The 27,934-nt window shown below is 45.3% G+C and overlaps 1 protein-coding gene and 1 long non-coding RNA gene across 5 annotated transcripts in view; one reads left to right on the top strand and one right to left on the bottom strand.

Moving 5' to 3' along the window:
• Positions 1 to 230: 230 nt before the first annotated feature.
• Positions 231 to 3,904, bottom strand: LOC122457914. 3 transcript variants are annotated; one of them, XR_006277644.1, is made up of 2 exons: positions 3,687 to 3,904; positions 231 to 467 (listed from the first exon to the last, which is right to left on the bottom strand). It is a non-coding gene; the product is annotated as an uncharacterized LOC122457914 (long non-coding RNA). The 3 variants fall into 3 exon arrangements; XR_006277642.1 differs by lacking the exon at positions 3,687 to 3,904 and adding an exon at positions 3,288 to 3,419; XR_006277643.1 differs by lacking the exon at positions 3,687 to 3,904 and adding an exon at positions 2,844 to 2,979.
• Positions 2,914 to 27,934, top strand: part of SLC7A1 (solute carrier family 7 member 1) — a 60,823-nt gene continuing 35,802 nt past the window's right edge. Inside the window, exon 1 of one of the 2 annotated variants that reach the window (XM_038398024.2) lies at positions 2,914 to 3,226. In XM_038398024.2, coding sequence (XP_038253952.2) covers positions 2,914 to 3,226 — 313 coding nt within the window. Of the gene's footprint in view, positions 3,227 to 3,403; positions 3,532 to 27,934 lie in introns of those variants that run through there. The other variant, XM_043504364.1, reaches the window with a different exon arrangement.

Raw genomic sequence — 27,934 nt, 5'->3', positions numbered from 1 at the left:
GTACTCCTCATTCTTTTTGCTGATACAGACTAACACAGCTACTGCTCTGAAACCTGCAACAAAAGAGAATTTCTCAGACCATTTCTTAAAAAGTCAATATTGAGGGCTATTTTCTCAAGCTGTTGCCGACCTTACTGATGCGACCAGTCCCACTGAGTTGCGTGTGAGGAAAGTGAATTGGTCTTTTGTAACAATGATCTATATGGAGCAAAATGGACTGTAGCTTTACATACATTGGAACTCCTTTATAAAAGTAGCCTAATATAAATGAAAAATCCACAGTGAGCTACTTTACCTACCCAAGGTAAACATCTTACCATTGTGGGATTGCAGTTTAGGAAGCACTTTAAAAGGGGAGGTGCAAGCAGGTTTCAGAATGATTTGCTCAGATAGCACTTCACAGAGGGTCACTTGAGTACTTCTTCAAAGGGGGCTTTTGGATAGTGCTCCCTAGGGAGCTGCTCCACCTGAGAGAGACAGACATGAGAAGAGAAGGTTAAAGATTTTGAGAGGAAGGATTGCTTTAAATTAGTATATCATCAAAAAGGAACATTTTGCATTATGGTGCCAGAATCCCATCAGAAGCTCCGTTATCCTGTTTTATAGGACAGAACTCATGAAATTATTCAGATTTTCCTGATATTTATTCTATATGAATTTAATGGGGCATTCCAGATTACATCAGCATCAGAAACCCAAAGCACAGAGAAGATTGTAAAGCAAGCATTATATTTTTGCTGTTTGCTTTCTGTTTGACAAAGAACTTTCAAAACAGAGATCCTCAGTTAGTGTAAATTGGCAACACAGCTCCACTGATTTCAGACAATTTGTTTGCTAAAGTGATTCGTGCTGAAATTGTTCACAATGGCAACATTTTAATTGTCATCATTAAGCTTCTGAATGAACACCGCCTGGAAATGAATGTGTACAATTCACATTTCAGAGCTACAGTTTCAGGCTGTCTAGCAAGTCCACAGTACATAGGTTCATATTCCAAGAGTTTCGTAACAGCCATAAAGGTTAAAAATTTAATATTTTTCAGTAAATGAGAGCTTACATTCTGCAGAAACAAATGGGAGCACCGGCATATGGCATACCACTAAGGACAGGCTCATTCAACCACGTACCAGCTCAGTCTAATCCATAGCCAATCATCATAAAAATGGCATGGTCAAATTCATAGATTCAAAGAGTTCAAAGATTCAAAGGCCAGAAGAGACCATTACATTATCTAGTCTGACCTCCCGTATTTCATAGGCCATTACATTTCACCAGTTAGTCCTGTACTGAGCCCAAACACTTGTGTGTTCACTAAAGCATAACTTCCAGAAAGGCATCAGTCTTGATCGGAAGGCATTAAGAGATGGAGAATCAATCACTTCCCTCGGTAGTTGGTCCCAACGGTTAAAAGTATTGTGCCTAATTTCTAATTTGAGTATCCGGATTCAGCTTCCAGCTATTGGTTCTTGTTATGCCTTCCTCTGCTAGACTAAAGAGCCTTTTAATATCTGGTATTTTCTCCCCCTGAAGGTACTTAGACACTACTCAAGTCAACTGTCAATCATCTTTTCGGTAAACTAACCAGCTCCAGCTCTTTAAGTGTCTCACTGTAAGACATGCATCCAACGAAGTGGGCATTCACCCATGAAAGCTTATGCTCCAATACGTCTGTTAGTCTACAAGGTGCCAAAGGACTCTTTGCTGCTTTTACTGTAAGGCATGTTCTCTAGCCCTCAAATCATTTTTGTGACTTTTTCCTGCACCTTCTCCAACTTTACAACATCCATTTAAAACTACGGACCCCAGAATGAACAAAGTATTCCAATATCCATCTCACCAATGCCCTTTCGAGACAAAATCACCTCAACTCCTACTCTCTACTCCCCGGTTTATACAGCCAAGAATTGCACTGGCCCCTTATGCCACAGCATTGCACTGTGTCCAGTCAGTTGTTCCCAGTTGTCCATGTACCCCCTCACTGCAGTTAACGGGATTGCGGACACACAACTTGAAATTGGCCCCTGGAGCGGAGAAGAGAAGCTGGCAGCATGCAGAAGGGAAGGCGTGATGGGAGCGAATGCATGTGTGTGAGAGAGAGATAGGGTCAGTGAGAGGTTTCTGAGTAGCAGCCCTGTTAGTCCGCATTCGCAAAAAGAAAAGGAGGACTTGTGGCCCCTTAGAGACTAACACATTTATTTGAGCATAAGCTTTCCTGAGCGACAGCTCACTTCATCGGATGCATTTGGTGGAAAATACCAAAGGGTCAGTGAGATAAGAGATTAGATTAACTTCTGTTGATGAGACAGACGCGCTTTGGAGGGAGGAAGGGGGATAGTTCAGCAGGTGCTAATAGCTGCAGGGAGGTTTGGAGGTAGCTTTGGGGGCAGATGAGTTTTCTTGGGGGGGGGGGCCACCCTGGAAAGGGGAGGGTTACATTTTTGCCTTTAAAATGCAGGCAGTGGCCCTTCTAAACGGGCAGCCTGGCTCTCTGTGTTTCTCCAGCTCTCCTCCCCGCCAGGAGGAAGAAGCCTCTCGGAGGCTCCATTAGGCGGAGACGTTATGCAGTTACCTGTCCCAGCCTGGCCCCCCGCCCGGCGACGCGCGCACAGGCAGGCGGGGGGCGGCCCGGGCCACGCGGGCGGGGGTCCCTTTGTGTGCGCGGGCTGAGCCTGCGCTCGCAGCCCGGTGGCCGCTACATACAGCGCTGTCCTCAGCCCCGAGCCTGCCCCTACCTCGCCTCGGCGCCAGGCAGCCCGCTCCGGGCTCTGTTCCCAGCCCCGGCGGAGACCCTGCCCTCGTTTAGCCCCACTCCTAGGCGCGCCCCCATTCCGGCCTCCTGGTACTTTTGCGCGCAGCCTTTGGGCGGGCGGGCGGGCGGCGAGGCGCTCGCAGGGGGTGAGCGGAGCTCCCACAATGCTGCTGTCTGCGAAAAGGGAGGAGGCAGGGGGCTCCCCGGCCGGCTCTTTGCAAGCCGGCCCATCCCCTTCTCTTTCATCCAGGAGGGAGGAGCCGCGGGCCGGCCAGGAGGCGAGGTGTGCAGAGAGCCGGAAACGAGCCCAGCGCCTCGCCGACCCCCTCCCGCGGCAGCACCTGCACCGTCTCTTCCTGAGGCCGTCGGCTGGGGACTGCGCCGCCCTCCCTCGGGCCCCTGCGCCGCCCTCCGCGCCCTTGGCACCAGCCTGGCCCGTCTGCTGCTGCAGCGCCCTTCCCGCCGGGCGCAGGCAGGGTGAGTGCGATGCGCTGCGCTGCCCCGCGCTGCCCCGCGGGCTGCGGCGGCGGCTCCTCACCTTGCCGCGCGCGCCCCGGGGACGCCGTGGCCGTGCGGGCTCCACGCGGCTTTCTCCCGGCTGCCGTGCCCGCGTGGGATCCCCCCCCCCCTCCCGGGGGGCTGCTGCCCTGCGGTGTCGTCCCGCTGCGGGGGCTGCCTTCAGTCACTCTCACAGCGCTGGGATCCATTTTACCACGCGGCATGGTGCATGATGCAATATTTATACTATGGCGAGAGGAAGTAGCGCCAGCTGCATTGAGCCGGTCAGTGGGCGCGCGGGGTCCCCTCTTGTAGGCGGACTTAACCCCCCCCCCCCCTCCCCAAAACACGCTTCCGGGGAGCAAGATCCCTGCTCGCTCCCCCGCATGCAGAGACAGCCGGACGGATCTACGGCTGCGTCCCGGGAAGCTTGCCTTACATGGCGCTTCGGGTTGTCATGCGTCGCCGTTTATCGCCCTCTCCTTCTTGCCGCGGCAGCGCCACGCTGCTAGCTTCTCCCACCTCGCAGGGATGCTTGTCACGGGCGGCCCTGGCTCGCTGAATGAAAAGTCAGAGCTGCGAGCTACCTGCTCATGGGAGGGAAATGGCCTGCCATGCCTTCCGCAGAGGTAACGGCGATCCCACGTTTATAGGCAACTGATCTCTCTTGATTTGCATAGGGGAAAAACCATCCGATGAATCCGCTCAAACCCACGTGCGAAGTCTAATAATGGCTAACTGTGGCCGATGCTTTTTTTCCCCTTTTTGGGGTAAGAGGTGAGGGGAAGCTGGACTTGTGAATCTGATCAGATTCCCTTGTGGCTTTTTTCAATCAATCACATTTTGTCATTAAGAAAAGCAGTACTTGTGGCACCTTAGAGACTAACACATTTATTTGAGCATAAGCTTTCGTGAGCTACAGCTCACTTCATCCAAATGCATCCGATGAAGTGAGCTGTAGCTCACGAAAGCTTATGCTCAAATAAATTTGTCTAAGGTGCCACAAGTACTGCTTTTCTTTTTGCGAATACAGACTAACACGGCTGCTACTCTGATTTTGTCATTGTTCACCCTCCCCCCTGTGCTAGCTGAGGGGTAGAGTAAAAGCCATTAAGCCACGTCCTGGAAAGGAGGGCCTGTGAGTACTTTCTAGTTGAATGTATGGAGAATCTGTTGCTTCTTTAAGTAGCTAGTTCTCTTCAGTTGCCTAACATCATTCAAGCAGGATTGCAATGCCGTGTTTCTTTTCTCTCTCTCTCAATTGCAAGGGAAGTTTGGTAATACTGGAATTCAGCTATTTGTTGCTTAATTTTTAAAGGAACACCATCAACTTAAAAATCACACTATGTCTGACATTTTTTACCTGGTGTTGTCACAAGTAACACCTGAGATTACTATAATTGAACAAAGATTAGTGAAAATAATGTTTTTTCTACTTAGCCAGATGCTGACACCATCACACACAAAAAAGAAGTGGATAACCTTTTGTTTAAAGAAAAGGAGTACTTGTGGCACCTTAGAGACTAACAAATTTATTAGAGCATAAGCTTTCATGAGCTACAGCTCACTTCATCGGATGCATGTAGCTCACGAAAGCTTATGCTCTAATAAATTTGTTAGTCTCTAAGGTGCCACAAGTACTCCTTTTCTTTTTGCGAATACAGACTAACACAGCTGCTACTCTGAAACCTTTTGTTTGTTGGCTTGAGACCTGGGTAACTATTTTGCATACATATTCTAGTCAGCTGTGTATTTGATCAGTAATTTGAGAAAAACATTGTTTTGGCAACTCTGGAATCCTTAACCCTGCTCCGGCTGCTTTGTGCTGCTTCAGTGGGACAAAACAGACCTAAATCTGGCTTTTCTAGACCCTTGAGGATTTCCTTGCTTTGGGAAATCATCAGGTGGCATATAGCCATGGTAGTGGCACTAAGGCTTTGTCTACACTGGAAACAGAATGACAAAACTTTTGTTGTTCAGGGTGTGAAAAAAAACCACCCTCCCCTGAATGACAAAAGTTTTGCCCACGAAAAGCGCTGGTGTGAACAGCGCTTTGCGACAAAGCTACCGCTGTTCATTGGGGGTAGAAGTTTTTTGTCGGCAGGAAATCTCTTTGCTGCTGACAAACAGCAGCTGCACTGCACTCCTTTTAGTACCACGGCTGCAGTGTTGCTAAAAGGTGTGTAGAGTACACAAAGCCTAAGTCCGTACCTTCCGTCCCCAGCATAGGGGATATGACTGAGATAAAGTCATGAAGTATGTCTACACCCTGATGATACATACCAGAGTGGTCCTGTAGGAGGATATGGGAGCTAGCCATCTTTTATTCCTCTCCTGGCTCCTTTGCCTTCCCTTCTTTTGCTCTTAGTACAGTTTGGATGGATCATAGCATCTGATCCTCTCTGTCCCCCAAAAAAATATCAAAAGATCAGTTGAAAACCTAAGTGTATTAACCATCTATCTGAAATGTATGCCGCAGTGAATCAGGCTTGATATGCTCATATAAATGGCTAATGCAGTGATTGAATAATGGAGAGAAAGAATTAGAAGCAAGAGAATCAACTGTGAATTTGAAAAGTAGGTTCACGGACTTGTCAGTTGTAAGACTGGGTTTATTTTATGGAAGTGGGTCTTATCTTACTTGTTACAATTAGAAATGTTAATAGTATTATGCATCTTTAAAAATTATTCTAAGTACAGGGGATTTGATGGCTTTAGTAACAGAATATGGAGTCTTCCATCTCTGCATTGCTTATTAAAATCTAACCCAGGTTCTCTACTATTTGGTGGCCTATGTAAAAGGGATTGAGACTGGTCCTTTATACTCCTTCAGTAGGGAGTTCCAAAGCCTTGTGTAGGAAGCTAACCTGCTCCCATGAGTTTTCCCCCTTGAGGGTTATAGTTTAATAGTTCTTGAGGAATGTCCCTGTTGCAGGAAGGCATTCTTGTTGGGAGAAATGTGGTCTTTGAGATAGACTGGGCCTTGAAGATCAAGCCTGAGACTTTGAAATTGATCGGTCTGTGGGTAGCCATTGTAGTGAGTGGATCCTCAGAGTGATGTGCTCTCAGTGGCTTTATGGCTGAGCTAATTTTCTAGAAAATACCTCTCTGAGCCCTGGTATTGAAGGAACCTGGCTTGCTGGTGGAATAATACAAAAAAGATTCCTAATAAGACTTCTAGAAACTCTCTAAAAACTCCTGAAATAGTTTTTTTTTAACATAGGTATATATACAGACTGCACAATTCATAGATACTAAGGTCAGAAGGGACCATTCTGATCATCTAGTCCGACCTCCTGTACAGTGCAGGCCACAGAATCTCACCCACCCACTCCTATGAAAAAACTCACCCATGTCTGAGCTATTGAAGTCCTTAAATCATGGTTTAAAGACTTCAAGGAGCAGAGAAGCCTCCCTCAAGTCAACCATGCCTCATGCTACAGAGGAAGGCGAAAAACCTCCAGGGCCTCTCCAATCTGCCTTGGAGGAAAATTCCTTCCCGACCCCAAATATGGCAATAAGCTAAACCCTGAGCATATGGGCAAGATTCACCAGCCAGATACTACAGAAAATTCTTTCCTGGGTAACTCAGATCCCATCCATCTAATATCCCATCTCAGGGGATTAGTCCCGTCTCAGGGGATTAGTCCTATTTACCCTGAATATGCTGTGGTGTGGAAAGATCTTTACTGTTCTAGTAGAACCACTAACTGATGACAGTATCCTTTTCTTCCAAGGAAATAATAAAATACAGCAAAAGATTTCATTTTCATCCCACGGTCCAAACTTTTGGTGATAACAGTAATTAACATTTTTTTCCAATAATTTATCTTGCTTTAAACTATCCAGTGTTATTTTAAACCCCTCCTTCCCCCCCCCCCCAAGGCCTGGGATGAAACTAAAATGTTACCACTTGCTGTCATTTAAAGGCTCTAATAGTAATAGCACTTATTGTATATGTCTGACATACAGTGCCTTCATTATCTGATTCTAAATAATTGCTCTGTAGGGATGAGATGGGATGTCCGATGTGGTGGTTCTAGGAGGAAGGTATGTTGAAATATATAACTCAACAATATATCCAGATATTGGCTGAAATCTGCTGTTTTAAAATATGATGACAAAGGTGAAACAAAATTAAATGGTGTTTTCCTTGAAAAATGTGGGCATTGATGACAATGCAAAAAAGAACACTATTTTGGTCTTAAAACATCATTTGGCAAATTTTTCTCAAGGAAAATGTACACTTGCTTCATAAAACATCATTTGGTTGATGAGGATATTATCTTGTTATGGATATAAATATAGTCATCTCTGATAATATTGGGCACTAAGTGATTTCACTTATTTCTATCATGGAGTTCCACATCAGTAACATGAGAGGCCCAGTGATACTATTGTCAAAGCATGTTCTCAAAACTAAGTACAGTTTAATGAGTGACTTTTAAGGGATAGGAAACAGGCTTTTGTCCAAACCTGACTTCCACAGAAATAACCATTGATGTAGGCAGATGTGAATGTAGATTGCTATAGAAGCAAAAAGACTGAGTAAGGTTTTATTATAGCAAAGCAGACAATGTGCAGTCTGCCAGGATTGTAAAAGGAGTTATGGAAAATCAGTTAAACTTTTTCAGAGTCCATCTCTTGTATAACTGGACTTCCATTTTAGAATGAGTCAAAATTAACTTCCAGGGTGGAGACATGGTAAGACTGTAAGAACTAGATTCCCACAGGGTGAATTAGAAAGCAAAATCAGAATGCAAACAGAATAAAGTTTAATGGTGTTGTACAATGACTCTCATAATAGAAATGTAGGGCAAGAAGGGACTTCAAGAGGTCATCTAATTTTAACCCATCCTCAACACTGAGGAAGAATCCTAGAGCACTTTACAAACTGTGGTCCAAGTTAAGGCTCCAGTAAAGGAAAAGAAGGTCACCTCAAAAGAATCAGTGTTTAGAGGTAGTATACCTGCATTATTAAGCATGCTATTGAAAGCCCCTATTATACCGTTTGGAAGGGCTCCAACTCAGTGGGCTCTCTGCTTGCTGTCTACAGTGCATAGCATGGCTAGGGGCCCACTCTGCCCAGACATGCCCCCTCCAGGTCATTCTGCCCTGCCAATAATGCTAGCTGCCCGCACTCTGCATGTGGGGCATGCAAGCAACCAAATTATGGCTGCTTTCTACACTGGAGCAATGAGAGAGGGAGGAGTTCTGTGCACCCTTTTGGTCCATTCCAACACACTTACATTAGAGCAGCCATAGTTTGATTTTATTAGAATGGAATGGTAGCATCACTATAGTTAAGGTTGAGTCTGCCTTACTATTGAACAACTGATTTTTTAAGTGCTCTAAAATCCACATGCTTACTTGGATTGACTTGAAAATTATTGGTTTCAGAGTAGCAGCCGTGTTAGTCTGTATTCGCAAAAAGAAAAGGAGTACTTGTGGCACCTTAGAGACTAACAAATTTATTAGAGCATAAGCTTTCGTGAGCTACAGCTCACTGAGCTGTAGCTCACGAAAGCTTATGCTCTAATAAATTTGTTAGTCTCTAAGGTGCCACAAGTACTCCTTTTCTTTTTGAAAATTATTGTGACAGATGGAAAGCTGGGATAAGGTAAGTGGTCCAAAAATGAGATTGTTCAAGCCAGGGGTTCCTGAGATTCAGCCTCCATAACAAATCATGTTACATCAAAATTGTATAGTTCTTGTAACTTTTTTTGCACACACCTGGAGCTCAAACTGTGGCTCTGAGCCTCCCCGAGCTGATAACACCCTCTTGGTAATTATCTTGGCTAATGTCTGACATCCACTGCCCCTTTCAGGAAGTGATATTTAAAAAGCTATTCAAAGCTTATGAAAACAGGAGAATATCAGATGTACTAATGCAGATTAAAGAATGAGACAGAGAGAGTGCTAAATATGCAATAGGGATAGAAAACAGTGACAATAGGGATAGAAAACAGTGAATAGCCCTTCTCCATTTCTGTCTTCTGTCAAACTGGTGGGAGGGGAGGGGGAAGGAGAGGAGGGAATGATTACTGACCAATCTCCTCCAAGCCTGGGAGTTTAACTATTCAGTGGTTTCCTCTCTTTATCACGTGCTCACACTCAGAATCAATGTAACTCTGTATGCCGTGGTTTTCAGAGGTTCTAGTATCAGTGCAATTGATGATCTGGAAGGGTACGAGGCAGCGATGGGCAACCTCTGCTCTGGATTAGTGAAGTTTTTGGGCAGTGATACACATACAGCATCACTGAAATACAGCCAGCCTTGGGGTGGAAGTCAGAAGCCATAAAGCAGGGAAGAGGTAGGAGGATTTTTAGCCAATGACGCTGGAATAAAGCCTTGTTGGAACAGAAAGTGCCATGGGATGTTCAATGACTATCCAGAGCAGCCAGGATCTCAGTAGTTAGGGTTTCATAGAAGAAACTACCCCACACACAACCCTTTCACAAACTGCATCAAATTCATCTACCAGCCTAAAAATGAGGGGCGGAGCTAATCCTGGTGAGATTTGAATCTGCATTACACAGGGCCTACTTATTTCACACACATGTTTAGCCTACTGAGTCATCCCCTCTGCTTCTGGAATCTTGTAATTCTCCTTGGATTTTTCCCAAAACTTCTATAGTTTGAGCATACATTACACCAGAGATAAAATCATTTCAGTGCTCCTTAGTGTGGCTTTCATTTGGGCTTTGCTTACTGGTCACATGCTATTTAATAATAAAGAACTGCAGAGGAAAGGAAAACTTAGTGGACCAATTAACTCAGTCTCCTTACCCCCCCAGAGTTTCCTGATTACTATACAAGTAGAAAAGGAGTACTTGTGGCACCTTAGAGACTAACAAATTTATTTGAGCATAAGCTTTCGTGAGCTACAGCTCACTTCATCGGATGCATTCAGTGGAAAATACAGTGGGGAGATTTATATACACACACAGAGAATTAATTCCAATTCAGCAGTCTCTCGTTGGAGTCTGTTTTTGAAGTTTTTTTGTTGAAGAATAGCCACTTTCAGGTCTGTAATCGAGTGACCAGAGAGATTGAAGTGTTCTCCGACTGGTTTTTGAATCTTATAATTCTTGACATCTGATTTGTGTCCATTTATTGTTCCACGTAGAGACTGTCCAGCTTGACCAATGCACATGGCAGAGGGGCATCGCCGGCACATGATGGCATATATCTGCCATGTGCATTGGTCAAGCTGGACAGTCTCTACGTGGAAGAATAAATGGACACAAATCAGACGTCAAAAATTATAAGATTCAAAAACCAGTCGGAGAATACTTCAATCTCTTTGGTCACTCGATTACAGACGTAAAAGTGGCAATATTTCAACAAAAAAACTTCAAAAACAGACTCCAGTGAGAGACTGCTGAATTGGAATTAATTTGTAAACTGGATACAATTAACTTAGGCTTGAATAGAGACTGGGAGTAGATGGGTCATTACACAAAGTAAAACTGTTTCCCCATTTATTCCCCCCCCCCTCCACTGTTCCTCAGCCATTCTTATCAACTGCTGGAAATGGCCCACCTTGATTATCACCACAAAAGGTTTTCTTCCCTCCCCCGCCCCCCACCTGCTGGTGATAGCTCATCTTAAGTGATCACTCTCCTTACAGTGTGTATGATAAAACCCATTGTTTCATGTTCTCTGTGTGTGTATATAAATCTCCTCACTGTATTTTCCACTGAATGCCTCTGATGAAGTGAGCTGTAGCTGATGAAAGCTTATGCTCAAATAAATTTGTTAGTCTCTAAGGTGCCACAAGTACTCCTTTTCTTTTTGTGAATACGGACTAACACGGCTGCTACCCTGAAACCTATACAAGTAGAGGTCTTACGTAGAAAATTTCTGACAGAGGGACTTTAATGAGCTTTCTAAATACATTTCTAAGTACATTAACTCCCATTAAATCAGAGCAGAACATAACAAATAAATAAGATCTGTGCTTGGTTTAAAAATGCAGTGATTCAGCTGCCTGAATGCCAGTGAAGGTAACAGAGCAGTGAATAAAAATCAAATGTCCTGTCACCCAAAGGGCAAGGGCCTGAGACCCGATTTCCCTGTGCTTTGTGGAGTCAATTGCATCTGTGCCAAGTGGGACCAAAAGGCTACCGAATCCTGGGGGCGGGGAAAGAGGGGGGGACAAAGGTGGTTTTGCTCTGCACCCTATGCTGGAGGTGCTGGGGGCTGGTTCAGCACTTCGTGCAGGGTAGAGAAGCCTCAGGTTGTAGAAACTGGGAATAACTGGAGTGTAGAAAGGTTCCTGGCCATTCTAGGAATGGCATGTTTGGCATGCTTCTGCACCCTGGACTTTTGTGTCACCACCCAGACACTAACTCTGCTACACTGACTCTTCATCTGTTAGGGACAGTCCCTGTGTGAGGAGAATTCTATGAGAGGCACTTACAGGCGGTGTTGGCCACTGATAAATCTGGCCCTTGGGGCCCTTGCAGGCATGGGGAAAGATGTGAAGCCTCAATCTAAAAATCAATGACACAGGAAAATCTCAAGCACTTTATTTTTTAAGTATAAGTAACATTATGTTAAACCTAATGAGAACTCACTGACTGGATTGAAACACATCAGCAGTGCATTGTGATTATTTAGACTCAAAAGACTTTAAGGCCAGAAGGGACCATCTTGATCATCTAGTCTGACTTCCTGCACATTGCAGGCCTCAGAACCTCACCCACCCACTGCTGTAATAGACCCATAACCTCTGGCTGAGTTACTGAAATCTTCAAATCATGATTTAAAGACTTCAAGTTACAGAGAATCCACCATTACACTGGTTTAAACCTGCAGGCGACCCGTGCCCCATGGTGCAGAGGAATGCAAAAAAACCCCAGGGTTTCTGCCAATCTGACCAGGGGGAAAATTACTTCCCAACCCCAAATATGGTGATCAGTTAGACCCTAACCATTTGGGCAAGATCCACCAGCCAGACACCTGGGAAAGAATTCTCTATAGTAACTCAGAGCCTCCCCATCCAGTGTTCCATTGCTGGCCACTGGAGATATTTGTTGCTCGCAGTTGCAGATGGGCTACATATCATTGTAGGCAGTCTCATACCATGCCTTCCATTTATCAATCTCAGCCTTGAAGCCAATTTAGTTTTTTGTCCCCACTGCTCCTTTTGGAAGGCTGTTCCAGATCTTCACTTCTCTGATGGTTAGAAACCTTCATCTAATTTCAAGCCTAAACTTGTTGTTAGCCAGTTTATATCCATTCGTTCTTGTGTCCATATTGGCGCTTAACTTAAATAACTCCTCTCCCTCCCCCGTATTTATCCCTCTGATGTATTTATAGAGAGCAATCATACCTCCCCTCAGCCTTCTTTTGGTTAGGCTAAACGAGCCAAGCTCTTTGAGTCTCCTCTCATAAGGTAAGTTTTCCATTCCTCGATCATCCTAGTAGCCCATCTCTGCACCTGTTCCAGCTTGAATTAATCTTTCTTGAACATGGGAAACCAGAATTGCACACAGTATTCCAGATGAGTTGGAACTGGGATGTGCTGTGATGTGGAGAGATGATTGGAAAGGCTGTGTGTGCCATGTACCTGACTCTTGTGGAGAGATTACAAGAAATTGACAGATAAAGTACATGGGGGGGGGAGGGTAGGTGTATGAAATCCATTCCCAGTTTATGACAAGGAATAGGGCAGCCTCACAACCCCTCTGTAATTGCTTCCCCAGTCCATAGGCTTTAATTACCTTAACACCCCTCCTAGGTGGTGATTTGTGGACCTGGATCTGCATGACTTCAGACACATTAACCATGACCCTGCCTTTCCTTTAATCCCCTTCTATGCTGGTTCACATGGAGTCCAGCTCCACTTCCATAGGGTGTGCGGGTCCCGCTGCACTCATGCTTTGCCATCACCTATTCTTCTGTTGGGTGGAACAGCAGCAGTTCAGCTGCACTGTCTGCTGTCCCTGTGTTGCTGGGCGAACTTCACAGCAGCAGAAGGTTCGTGTGGCTGAGATGTAGCCATGCAGAATGGACTTTCATTTTGAATGGTCCCTGGCAAGGCCACCCTATTACACTCCGAGCATCAAGGCAGGAGTTTTCAGGTGACGGGATTTGCAGAATGATGATTGCTTCCTCCATTTCTCTAAGCTCAATATGGCTAACTTGTTTCAGAGTAGCAGCCGTGTTAGTTTGTATTCGCAAAAAGAAAAGGAGTACTTGTGGTACCTTAGAGACTAACAAATTTATTTGAGCATAAGCTTTCATGAGCTACAGCTCACTTCATCGGATGCATTCAGTGGAAAATACAGTGGGGAGATTTATATATAGAGAGAACATGAAACAATGGGTGTTACCATACACACTGTAACCAGAGTGATCACTTAAGGTGAGCTATTACCAGCAGGAGAGTGGGGGGGGGACTTTTTGTAGTGATAATCAAGGTGGGCCATTTCCAGCAGTTGACAAGAACGGCTGAGGAACAGTGGGGGAAGGGGGGGAGGGAATAAACATGGGGAAATAGTTTTACTTTGTGTAATGACTCATCCACTCCCAGTCTCTATTCAAGCCTAAATTAATTGTATCCAGTTTGCAAATTAATTCCAATTCAGCAGTCTCTCATTGGAATCTATTTTTGAAGTTTTTTTGTTGAAATATTGCCACTTTTACGTCTGTAATCGAGTGACCAGAGAGATTGAAGTGTTCTCCAACTGGTTTTTGAATGTTATAATTCTTGACGTCTGATTTGTGTCCATTTATTCTTTTACGTAGAGACTGTCTAGTTTGACCAATGTACATGGCAGAAGGGCATTGCTGGCACTTGATGGCATATATCACATTAGTAGATGTGCAGGTGAACGAGCCTCTGATAATGTGACTGATGTGATTAGGCCCTATGATGGTGTCCCCTGAATAGATATGTGGACACAGTTGGCAGCGGGCTTTGTTGCAAGGCTAACTGTATCAATGGGCCTGACACATGTAGTTAGGGGACTAGCTGGGTTGTGGTTTATGTGGGACTTAAATGGCCTTATGAATTTTGTTCTATGTGAAAGTGAATGCAGTGTGCACTTACCACAGAAGCAAGCACTTTATATACAGAAACGTCTCTGAAAAATAGACCTAATTAAACTCCTACTGATCTTTAAGAAAAAACTAAAATAGCATGACAGTCTCTCAACCCACCCTGTAGTGCTCCTCCTTATATACCACATAATAAGTGCCTTTTAGAAATAGCTAAGACAGCTATTGATCATTCTTCAGAGAGGTTACCCTGTCTGGCCTGCCCCTTATGTTGGCATAACAGGAATATTTGTATTCTGCCTCCTTTCGTAGAGGCTTTTTATAAGCTCCTTTTATAGCATCCTCTGGGGTTTTTTGCCTGCTGGTATTATACCCTCCTTTCCTAGAGGCTTATTAGCTAGTCTAAGTTCTTTCCACACAAATTTCTTCGTGAGTTGGAGCACACACCCTCTCTTCTACAGCTCCAATAGAGCTGTCAGGTAAGCTTATAGATTCATAGAATATCAGAGTTGAAAGGGACCTCAGGAGGTCATCTAGTCCAACCCCCTGCTCAAAGCAGGACCAATCCCCAATTTTTGCCCCAGATCCCTAAATAGCCCCCTCAAGGATTGAACTCACAGCCCTGGGTTTAGCAGGCTAATGCTTAAACCACTGGGCTATGGGAGCTGCTAAATTAAAGATGCCTTCGGAACTTGCTTGCCTGGTTTCTGTGACAACACTGCAATAGTAGTTCACACTTCTGCCTCACATTTGGCTAAAATTCCAGGTTTAATCACCATCTCCCAGGAATCTTCTTGTTACAGAGTGTGCTAGTTATGACCCTATTATTAAGGTTTCCTCTTACTCTCCATTACAGGGGTGGGCAAACTATGGCCCATGGGCCAAATCTGGCCCCTCAGGGCTTTGGATCCGGCCCGCGGGATTGCCCCCTGTGGTGCTGCAGACCCACACAGCTCTCAAAAGTGGCCGGCACCACGTCCCGGGGGTAGGGGGTGGGGCCGAGGGCTCCATGTGTTGCCCTTGCCTCCAGGCACCGGCCCCCGCAGCTCCCATTGGCTGAGAACAGGGAACTGCAGCCAATGGGAGCTTTGGGGGAGGTACCTGGAGGTGTGGCAAGGGCAGCGCGCGGAGCTCTGTGTCCCCTGCACCCCTCCTCTGCCCCAAACCCTTGCCCTGAGGCCGTCCTGCACACTGCACTCCCTCCCGCATCCCAACCCCCTGTCCCTGGCCTGCATACAGTTTCCCCACCCGGATGTGGCCCTCTGCCCAAAAAGTTTGCCCACCCCTGCTCCATTATAATCACTCGATTTCAACTGATTATAATTTTGCTAAGCTTCAGCCACTGAGGCTGAAATTTTCTATGCACAGTCTCTGCCTTAGGTTGAATTTTTGGGGAGTTTTAGCTGAAAGAGGGTTTTCTCTCACGCCCCCAAGGAGCAGGCTGGTTTAAAATATATGTTGACTAATTTTTGTGTCCATTTTTTTAAAGAGCTCTTGCACCTCCAGAAGTTGGAGCAAGAACTTGAAATCTGGCAGGGATGTAGTCCTGGGATCAGAGTATTACCTTGTGCTGCCCCTGTGAAAATCTTGCTAGATATGACCAAGTTATAAATGACAGGAAATCACCATTTTCATATGTGCAGTAGAATATGCTAGAGGCTTGTTTCTAAAATCTCTGAATATGCTCACTGAGCATATTCCCCAGCCCTACTGAGCCTTCTGAAGCAACCACACAGACTAGACCTTTGGGGTAGGACACAGACAAAATTGATATCTTCTTTCTCCTAGACTGTAGCCTCATTCACCACAAAGTCTTAATTGATTCACTGAGCACTGGCCATCCTGTGCACTGAATGAAGCAGAGGGCCTTGTGAAAAAAATAGGGTGTGAACATGTAATTAAAAACTGTATCATACTGCATATGTTCATAGAATAGAATATCGGAGTTAGAAGGGACCTCAGTAGGTCATCTAGTCCAACCCCCTGCTCAAAGCAGGGCCAATCCCCAATTTTTGCTGCAGATCCCTAAATGGCCCCCTCAAGGATTGAACTCACAACCCTGGGTTAAGCAGGGCAATGCTCAAACCACTGAGCTATCGCTCCCCAGCTAATATGCTCCAGGGGGCTGAATTAAAGTTGCAATGAGCAACCTGACTTTGCGACCTTAATATCATTTTTTAAACAATTTTATTCTATATGTAGTAGCAAATATATTGGGGTTCAGAGAAGCCCCAGTTCTGAGCCAAACTATTCTGTTCCACATCAGGGCAGGGCCTTGAGATGCAACATACAGAGAGTAAAGTTAAAAACGCGGCATTTGCTCTCGTTCTGCTTCATGTACAATAAACACAGCACAGAAAGATGAGCAAATGCTACAACTGTTACTACAAATAATTCAGTAACTATGAACACAGTATTCATTACATGAGAACTGATTTTACATCCACTGTTCTGTGATGTTTAACTCTAGTTTCCCCTCTGTAAAATGGGAAGGATAATGTTCCTGACTGGCCAAGATTTTCAGTTAGGCTCCTAAATCTATATTTAGGCACCTAAATCTAAGTGGCCTGAGTTCAGGATCCTTGAGCAGCTACAAGTCCCATTGAGACTGAGGACATTTGAAAAATCAGGTCATTCTTATGTAGGTGCTGAGCTGTGGGTTTAGGAATCTAACTTTAGGTTTGAAAATGGAGGCCCTAATTTTCATGGGTGCTGTGCAGATGAATTTGCTAATGCGTATAAAAGGTGCACTTTGAAGAGCTGAAGTCTTACTGACTGAGTGCTAAATTTGACAGTGAGAGCGTGCTGTGTTGTATGTTGTGGTTTTCTTTTGTGTAAGACTTTTTTGTTTTGACATTTTTTGAGCAACAGACCAATGACCCTATTTCAGAGGGTCGCTTGTTATATGAGCCAGGACTCCTCTCCCACAGAGTGCTGAGCTTTCTCCACTGAAGTGAATGGGAGTTGAAGGAGCAGAGTGCCTCGCAGGATCCTGCCCAGAAACAAACATCAGTGACTTTTGCATAATGTAAAATTTTAACTGAAAGTGGATCAGTCTGTGGGTGAGGCTGCCATAGCAATGGCTTTTAACGTGCCAGGAACTGCCAAGCTGTACAGTGTTGATATTATTGATTACTAAGACGCTGTTAAAATGGCAGGTGCTTTTTACTCATGGTAGCTGGGAGCACAGGAGAGGCTGTCCTGGGAGGGAGTGAGGTAGAGAGGATGATGCAATTCAAGAGGTTCATTGCAAGTTTGGCAATCAGTACAGGATAGTAGCATTACTGAGAAGTGACAGCAAGGGTGTGGCGTTTGTGAAGAAAAATATGGTCAGAATGGTTGAAACCTGACCTTTTTAATTCCAAATTAGAAATGACTGCTCGGTATCCCTGTCAGAGCGGGTGGAGGTCAAAGGGATAGTACTCACTCAGGAACCTGGAACAAAACAATAGTATCCATTGTCCATTCTCTGTATCTCTTACAAAAGTGTTTCAGGAGAATTGAGAAAAAAGGGGGAAAGTCTATAGCTGTGCTGTGCTCAGTTTATGTGCGGGGTGGGGGTGGGCAGTGCTTAATTTGTAATGAAAGAGGTCTTGGGGTTCCAGCAATTAGGTGCTAGGGCTCAAGCAATTATTTTACTTTCATAACTGATGTGACAAGCCCAGAGGTGCCAGGGCTCAGCTCTGGCAAGCCCCAGCACAAATTAAGCACTGGGGGTGGGGTCTCTGCAGTAGGGGAGCTTGGGTGCATTTAGTCAGGACTGTTATGCAAACAGAATAGTGGAAAGGACCCCTACTTCCGTCCCATCATCTATGCTCTTGCACAGCCCCATTCTTTTATTTTCTCTTCCCCCTGCTTTTTTCCTTACCTTCTTATTTCTTCTTTTCTCCCCTTTATTCTGTTGTAGCTCTCTTATTTACACCACCTTTGTTAATAAAGTCAGCGCCACTGTATGTCCCCCAACTGAAGATCTGATCCCCTAGGTCCTTCTTTCCATCTATTTCTCCTTGGTTGCTCCTTCCAAAAGAGTCACCCTCCAAGTAAAAATTATTAGTACAATCTACTGTCAAGGGAGATATACCATAGTTAATAATAATAATGTAATGTACTATGCTCAGTACATAATGCCTGCTTCAAGGCACTTTAAGTTTATGGTCACTTCCATGATCTTGATACTTCTCACTTGTGGTTTAGGGGGGCACTCATGTTTCTGCATCTGCAATGTAGCCTACTCTAGTCAGCTGCCCGCTCTCACCCACTGCCTCATGTGGGAGCTGAATGACGAATGAGGAGGGGAACAATGATCAACAAGCCAGGTGATGTTGCAGTTCTTCTCTGTAGACAATCACTGGGATTAGGAGGGTCACTCCAATCCCGCTATACCCCCTCTAAGTGATTCAGAACAGAATGGGTGTCACATTATTTGCCCCTGCCTACATTTCTGCTCTCATTTCTTTCTATTTCTCTAACTCTGCCTGTGCTCTACTCTGCTTACTGCTCCTTTTGTATCTTCCTCCCACTCCCAGTCCTTGTGCCTTGTTCCATACTGCTCCTTACTTGTGCTAGGAACTCCCTCCAGTTCCATGTGTGCTAAATTGCCACTGTCTCCTCTTTCAAATCTCACCTTAGAACATACATCTGTACAGTAGTCCGTTAACAATAAGCCACATATATGGTTAGCCTACATGCATACTTAAAAAAAGGCACTACCTCTAGATTCTCATGATTATTCTAATGCATTATTAATTATTATTTATATTCTCTTAGAAGCCACTGTCATGGACCAGGGCCCTATTATACCTGAACTATATTGCCTTTCTAATTTAGGGCCTGATCCTGTGAGATGCTAAACACCCTACATTCCCTGTGGTGTCAACAATTAGCCCAGCACTTAGGCCTTTATGCTCTAAGGCAGGGACTGTGTTTTCTTCAGTATTTCGTACAATATTTCAACAATTCATTCAGTTTATGGCACCTGTTCATTTTGTTATAGCCTGAAGGTATTTGATGTATGCTCATGTATGGTCAAGCAGAGAAGAGGGACCTAGACAAACTAGAGGATTGGGCCAAAAGAAATCTGATGAGGTTCAATAAGGACAAGTGCAGAGTCCTGCATTTAGGACGGAAAAATCCCATGCACCACTACAGACTAGGGATTGAATGGCTAGGCAGCAGTTCTGCGGAAAAGGACCTAGGGGTTACAGTGGACGAGAAGCTGAATATGAGTCAACAGTGTGCCCTTGTTGCCCAGAAGGCAAACGGCATTTTGGGCTGTAAAAGTAGGGGCATTGCCAGCAGATGGAGGGACATGATTGTTCCCCTCTATTTGACATTGGTGAGGCCTCACCTGGAGTACTGTGTCCAGTTTTGGGCCCCACACTACGAGAAGGATGTGGAAAACTTGGAAAGAGTCCAGCGGAGGGCAACAAAAATGATTAGGGGACTGGAACACATGACTTATGAGGAGAGGCTGAGGGAACTGAGATTGTTTAATCTGTGGAAGAGAAGAATGAGGGGGGATTTGATAGCTGCTTTCAACTACCTGAAAGGGGGTTCCGAAGAGGATGGATCTAGACTGTTCTCAGTGGTAGCAGATGACAGAACAAGGAGTAATGGTCTTAAGTTGCAGTGGGGGAGGTTTAGGTTGGATATTAGGAAAAAAAATTTCACGAGGAGGGTGGTGAAGCACTGGAATGCGTTACCTAGGGAAGTGGTGGAATCTCCTTCCTTAGAGGTTTTTAAGGTCAGGCTTGACAAAACCCTGGCTGGGATGATTTAGTTGGGGATTGGTCCTGCTTTGAACAGGGGGTTGGACTAGATGACCTCCTGAGGTCCCTTCCAATCCTTATATTCTATGATTCTTAGTGTCTTATTGAATAGTACTTCAGTGGAGATTATTTAGCTACGTGGGGTGACTTGTGGAAGAGCAACCTCTGCGACTGCACACACACAATATGAGTGTATATCTATGTGTGTACAAGGGGATATGAGAGTCCAGACCAGAAATTGTGCACTTAATTACTTGATTTACACGTACAAATCCTCATGTGTATATGCAACAACTGCATGTCAGACTTTGGAAAATGCTTTGAAAAATCTAGCACTTTTTTTTCTCAAATTATAAATCACTTGTAGGAATGCTAGTGCCAAAGCCAACCTTTTTAGTTAATTTCACTATAGGTTTCTTTTATATGCTGTATAAATTAAAATCACAGGAATGCAACAGTATTAGATTCATAGTCATAATAATGCCCTTGGAAATTAGTAATATAGTTTGGAATGCAGCTTAGTTGCTTATAGGAGAAATTAACTTCACTCAGTATAGAAAGGGAGCAGTTTAAAAAAAACAACAACTTTCATTGTGTCAAATCATTTGCAAATCTAATGAAACTGAATACAGGTCTAGGGCTCACCCTGACCTGATTCAGAGCTCCATGCATGGATGGCTTACAGGAATGGCCTCAAAATCAGTGGAAACATTCCTGGATTAAGGAAAGCCATTTCTAATTAATTGATTTGGTATGCATTGTAATCCCATTTATCCCAATGAATTTTTTAGCAGGTCTAGTGTAATTCAGTATCAGAAGATGCAGTTCTACTGGGAGGATGGTAAAATCTGTCTTGAAAATGTATAGTCAATCTGTTCTGACACTCTGGTGGACTCAACCCCTTGGAGCTGCAGTAATATCTTTTTTCCCCTCCAATTGCATTATTTATTCACTAAGGGCTAAATCCTCCCCCTGGTGCAATCCTGAGTAGCTGGTTTAGGATAAGACATTTGTGTGAGGCCTGAAGAGGGAGAAATTTCCTCCCCCCCCCCCCCACTAATGCCACAGAGCATCAATGGAGCCATTGCTACTATCTGTGGTGAGCAATAGCTTTTGGTCCGATTGCACAAACTGTATAGTAGAGCACAGAAATTACCACCACATGTACATAATATATTTTCAAGGGGCTCGTTTACATTTGCTGTGGATAAAACTTTCCCTTTCCGGCCCTTTTTAAAGCTTAACAGAACTGTTGTGCTAACATTTATGCCACCCACGTTTTAGTGTCTGTGTGAAGCCCTGATGCACTGTATTTGTGTTTTTGCATACCCGTAACCACCCTCCAAACTATTAATGATAAACAGTTAACCATGCGACCGCCCATTACGTTGTAGGTATACACACCAACTTGCAGAGTGTAAGAGTTCCATATGGGTGAATGAACTGAGCTGAGGACAGTTGGCTCCAGACCCTCTACCTCCTGGTAGGGATGTGTGGGGAGGAGGGGGGCCCATAGAGGGTATCCTTATCACTTGTGTGCTGCAGAGCGAGCTCCAGGCAAATTCTGAATCATTGTAATGGGGGGGGGGGATGTTTGAGCAGAAGAGTGTAGGCTGCTGGGTCCTGGGTTATGTGGATTCACGAATCCTCATGTAAACAGTGTGGAGGAGCTGCAGATGCTGTTCCAGTCTATTAGTTAATTAGTATATTGCCCGCACAGATGCTGCACTGTGGCCTTATTGGATGTCCCTGAGATGGGGAGGTGGATTTTATCCAGTAGCACAATTATTTGGAAGTAATTCAGTTATGGGTATTTTCACCCCTGGATTATCATGCCAGGTGTATACAGGTAAATCCGCAAGGTTATGCCTAGTTTTTCCCCCTGCATATGGAGAAAGTAGATTTGGGGAGTTCTGAGTTCTTTGCCTTCTGATACCTGCATTCCAAAGCAGACTGCAGAGATACAAAGATCATACTTTCCCCCAATGTGTTGGAAGCACCACGTGATGATGCGTTTTCCAGGCCCCATCTGTCTAACTCAAGGAAAATTGCTGGTGTCCCATGGAGAAAGCCACATTAATCTTCCTCTGCTGGGTGGGGGAGGAACAGACAGGATCAGAAGAGTTCTGAGGTCTCCTTTGGTCACTGGGGGTAAAAGCGAATTGAAGATGCTTTAGCATTAAAAATACCAGCTACAGATGTCCAAAGCTATCAGATGCACCATTCTCCTAGGACAGGGGTTGGCAACCTTTCAGAAGTGGTGTGCCAAGTCTTCATTTATTCACTTTAATTTAAGGTTTTGCGTGCCAGTAATACATTTTAATGTTTTTTAGAAGGTCTCTCTCTATAAGTCTATATATTGTATAACTAAACTATTGTCATATGTAAACTAAACAAGGTTTTCAAAATGTTTAAGAAGCTTCATTTAAAATTAAATTAAAATGCTGATCTCTGGGGTTCCGTTCACCTAGGCTGGCAGCAGGCTGAGCGGGTCCTGCAGCTCGGACACCAGCTGGCAAGGGGCTAGCAGCCAGAACCCCAAACCAGCAGTGGGCTGAGCGGGGCCGGCGGCCGGGACCCCAGACTGGCAGCTCAGCCCGCTGCCGGTCTGGAATCCCGGCCCTGCCCACATAGAGTGGATACCTACTTGTCCCTGGTTCTAGCCCATTCTCTTCCTCTTTTTCTCTGCACTGAGCTGAGGGTGGGAGTGCACTGAGCACAGGGCTGGAGGTGAAGGAGCAGGCTGGGGGTTGGGATGTAGGGTCTGGCTAGGAGCTAGAATGAGGGAGGAGGCTCAGAGTTGGGGCAGGAGGTTTGGGTGTGGAGTGCTTACCTGGGCAGCTCCCATTTGTTGCCAGGGGTGCAGGTGGGAATGTGGGTGTGTGTGTGCAGGAGCTCCCGTTTGGTGCTCAGGGTGGGGATGGGAATGTGGGGGGTGCAAGAGTCAGGGCATGGAGTGTGCGGGGGCTGGGTATGTGTAGGAGGTGCAGGAATCAGGGCAGAGGCCTGGGGGCATGTGAGGGGGTTGCAGGAGTCAGGGCTGGGGTCGTGGGGCAGGGAAGGGGGCTGGGGTGTGTGTGTGAGGGGGGTGCAGGGGTCAGGGCAGAGGGCTGGGTGTGTGTGAGGGGGTTTTAGGGGTCAGGGCAGAGGGCTGGGAGTGTGTGTGAGGGGGGTGCAGGGGTCAGGACAGAGGGCTGGGGTGTGTGGGGGGTGCAGGGGTCAGGGCAGAGGGCTGGGAATGTGTGGAGGGGTGCAGGGGTCAGGGCAGAGGGCTGGGAGTGTGGGCTAGGGTCATGGGGGTGCTCCCAGCCCCCTGCCCAGAGCGGCTCACAGCAGGGGGCTGGAGGGGATATGCCCTGATTCCAGCCGTCTTCCGCAAGGCCCGGTCCCCACCTCTTCTCCGCCTCCTCCCTGGAGTGCGCTCCCCCTCCCTTGCAAGGGCCATCAGCTGGTTGGCAGCCGGGAGGGAGGGAGAGAAGGAGTGGCAGGAACCCAGCACGCTGGGGGAAGAGGCCGGGGAGGAGGGAGCTTGCCTGCCCTGAAGCAGCAGCCTGCAGGACCAAGCTTCTTCACCCTGCCCCCACTGGAGAGCGGCTGGGGGGCGGAGAAGAGTGGGCCCGGGTGGGCAGGATTTTTAATAGCACGCTGCTGCCTGCCGGGTCCTAGCCGCGGGCCCCGCTCAGCCCGCTGCTGGCCTGGGTTTGGCAGTGGGCTGAGTGTGTCATTAAAAATCGGCTTGCTTGCCGTCTTTGGCACACGTGCCATAGGTTGCCAACCCCTGCCCTAGGATACGTTTCAATGGCTAACCTTTTTATAAAGTACCCACTAGCCCACGGTGCTTTGGAAGTGGGAGGTGAAATACAATGTCAGAAAATGTAAAGCCTTGACTACATCCTGTCTTTTCCTCTTCTTATTTGATCAGTAAAAGGTCTTAAGTCTGGCTGAGAACATTATGTCTCTTGGTCTCACTGCCCCATTCAGTAAACTCTGAACGTGCTGTCTGAAGTACCGTAGAATGCTTTCCTCTGAAACAGAGCTATAATGCCAGCCTGGCTGAGGGATTTGGCTCTGGAAGAAAAAACTTGTTGTGTTGCAGAACTGCTTTAAATAAAAATGATATTTACCAATAGTCTACAGTATACTGGAGGGTGCATGTGGATTTTCAATGTCTGGATTTAGAAAAGCAGAAAGAGATTCAAAGACATTTACTCTGTACAGATGAGTAAGATGGATGTGAATCTTCAATAAAAATTCATAGAATATTAGGGTTGGAAGAGACCTCAGGAGGCCATCCAGTCCAATCCCCTGCTCAAAGCAGGACCAACACCTGAGCAAGGCAACCTGAGTGAAGCCTCAGGAAATCTTTGGGAGAAAACTAATATAATCTACATGGTTAATAGTGTAGCCAGGGCCGGCTCTACCATTTTTGCCGCCCCAAGCAGGATGTCTGAAGACAGAAGCTGCCACCGAATTGCCGCTGCAGCAGCCAGAAGAGTGAAACTGCCACCGATTCGCCGCTGCGGCGCAGCCTGCAGAGTTGAGCTGCCGCCGATTTGCCGCTGCCGCGGAAAGACGAGTGCCACCCTGACGGCACATTCACTGCTGCCCCTTTCACAGTGCCACCCAAGCACCTGCCTGGAGCCCAAGCAACGCCTGGAGCCGGCCCTGAGTGTAGCAACTTTATAAGGGGAGAGACTACTGATGTTTTACCTATATATGAAAGTGTTTTGTGCCACTCAGAAAATGTTGGGATCATAAAGTACAAGCACATTTTAAGAATTTAAAGTTTACGGAATGTATCGTATTCTGGTACAGATTAGGGCAACAAAAATGATTAGGAGTACAGAATAGCTTTCGTATGAGGAGAGATTAATAAGACTGGAACTTTTCAGCTTGGAAAAGAGATGACTAAGGGGGGATATGATAGAGATCTATAAAATCATGACTGGTGTGGAGAAAGTAAATTAGGAAGTGTTATTTACTCCTTCTCATAACCCAAGAACTAGGGGTCACCAAATGAAATTAATAGGCAGCAGGTTTAAAACAAATAAGAGGAAGTATTTCTTCACGCAGTGCACAGTCAGCCTGTGGAACTCTTTACTGTAGGATGTTGTGAAGGCCAAGACACTAACAGGGTTCAAAAAAGAATTAGATAAATTCACGGAGGATAGGTCCATCAATGACTATTAACCAGGATGGGCAGGGATGGTGTCCCTAGCCTCTGTTTGCCAGAAGCTGCGAATGGGCAACAGGGGATGGATCACTTGATGATTACCTGTTCTTTTCATTCCCTTTGGGGCACCTGGCATTGGCCACTGTCGGAAGACAGGATGCTGGGCTAGATGGATCTTTGGTCTGACCCAGTGTGGCCATTTTTACGTTCTTGTGAGAATGACTCGTTTCTTATTGCACTTAGGGAGAGTGTGTGCAAAAGAATATATTATATTATCCATGATTAAAGAGATACTGCTGAGCAATAGAAACTGTCAACAATGTTACATTTTTCTTTTGATCACAGTTGTTTTTTTAATTAGATGAGAAATGTGTTGCTTGGATACCAGCACATAGATCTGCCACACACTTTTGGGAACTACGCAGATTTCTGTTCCCAGAGCTATGGAAGGCTGGAATGATGTGTCAGTTATATATTCTCCATTTACCCTTCAGCTCAAGAGTGGAAGGGGGAATTCCTTTAGTTTGTAGGAAAGCCTGGTGTCTTGCCCTCTCTTCCAAATTGCATTCCCCTTGCAAGCAGCTGCATAGTGAAAGAGGAAGCTTGAATTAGGCAGAACAGTTCAAAATGAAGAATTCACTATGGCCAGGCATGCACTAAGAGCAACCTGCTGGTATAGCTATACCAATGTATTACACTGGCAAAGCACTCCCTCTGTGGATACACTTTATAGTGGCACAACTGCGCTTTTGTTGGTATAACTTCATCTACGCTGGATGTTGGCACAGCTGTGTCAGTCAGGGATCATCCCTTTTATACCCCTGACCGAAAGCTGTGCTGGCAGAAGTCTGCAGTGTAGACATGGCCCAAGACTCTGGTGCTGCTTGCGGAGTCCCAGACAGCTCTAGGGGACGATGGACCTCACCTGACTACTGAATCGCCCCCTCTGCTGTTGTTCTGAACACCTTTTAAAATTCTTCTGTTTTGACAAAACACACTGCAAGACTATTTCACAGTTTAGCTCACACAGAGTGTCCTAAAATCTGAGGGGAACTCTGTTGGTAATTAGACTGGACAAATGAGAGCCTGTGACAGATTGCCTGTAATCTGCCCCAAGTGACATATTGCCTTTATATTTGATATGGAGTAGATTAACTCTGTGTTCTGTGAAATGACATTAAGCATGTGTGCTTCTTCTGTATCTTAAAGCTCAGATAAAAAGCTGACAAGGATTTACATATTTTCAGGTGGGCACCTCCAGTCATGTCAATTAACATACAAAAATCATGGTCATTAGGCTAGAATAAAGAACAGGTGGTCTTTGCAGTAAGGGATGCTTATTAGGGAAATAAAATTCCAACCTGGGCTGAGAGAAAACTATCAAAATGACTTTGTGTGTTATTAAAAATGATACAGGGGAAAAAAAATCAGGACCCCCTGGACATTCATCCAAAGGAATAAATACCATCTTGAATAGATTGGGCTACATAGAATGGATAGTATTGCAAGGGGCTGTCTTCTGCTCCTTGAAGAGTGGTATAGCTGGGTAAATATCTTTGTAGGTGAGATCACAGGAAGCAGATCAAAGTAGCTTGAAAGGTTGATGGATTGCGGAGAGACAAAGAGGAGGGAAGGATGTCACTGCACCAGACACGCATGTGCACTGATCTCTTGCTGAGGTGTCTGATAAGACATTTTAGATTTTTTTTCCTCAAATAATATAGTGGTTGTGTGTGTGTGAACCAGGAGGTTAAAGATTTAACAAGCATACTGACACACTGTCTTTGCACCAGCTAAATGTGTAATTGGGATGCATTTATGGCCCGACCCAGCTCCCACTAAATGGAAAGACTCTCAGTCATGTCAGTGGGAGTTGGGTTGGGCCCTGCTTCATGACAGCTGCCATGCTGGGATGTCTTCCAAGAAAACTCTTTAGCAAATGACCGTGAGTGTATTTTTATCGGGATATAAACTTTTTTCTCCATTGGCATGCGCCTGTGTCTGCTACCATAGTTTTTTCTTAGCCAACTCTTAACATGGGCTGGGGGATCACCTACTACACTGGATGAGTTGCCAATGATGCCTGTCGTGGTTATTCAAATGACACTTTGGGGACATAATGCAAAACTGTGGGACCTCTTTATTTGTTGTTCTACTGAAAGACCCAGAGAAATACTTTCAATTGCAGTAGATTGACATGGTAGAAATTCTCTTCCATCGTCTCTCTCCACACCTGTGTGATTTGTTGACCAGTGTAGTAACTACATAGAGCCCTTTAAGTCTTTCAAAAGCTAGAATTCTTGAAGGGTTACATATTCTTTGAACCAAGCAGACATACTTCACACAGGAATCCAGGGAGGCCAAACATCTTAAATTACAAATGTTACTGACCTGTTCCAGTGACAATGACCCCTAGTCACTCTATTGCTGAGTGGTATAGTTCTCTAGGCCTTGTGTGGCTCCAGTTTGTGGTCTTAGACTTTAAGCTGTCTGAGGCATGTATCCCACTATTTATCTGGCACACCTGTCTTTTATACAGTGCCTAGTGTACATCTGTGGGGTTAATGGAAATGCTAAGGGCTTGATTCTGCCACCCCTACACCTTTTGAATATCACCTTTCTTTCTTATGAATAGGCCCTCAACAGGTGCTACTCAACACAAGTAAAGATGGTAGAATTGACCTTTTAAGAACAGTTCTGTTAAATAAATACATTATTTTACTCCTCGGGGAATT

Source organism: Dermochelys coriacea, chromosome 1 (genome assembly GCF_009764565.3).
Source record: "Dermochelys coriacea isolate rDerCor1 chromosome 1, rDerCor1.pri.v4, whole genome shotgun sequence".
In the NCBI taxonomy this organism is placed as follows: domain Eukaryota; kingdom Metazoa; phylum Chordata; order Testudines; family Dermochelyidae; genus Dermochelys; species Dermochelys coriacea.
The sequence above is the reverse complement of the archived record's forward strand: the minus strand, read 5'-3'. Positions and strand labels throughout refer to the sequence as shown.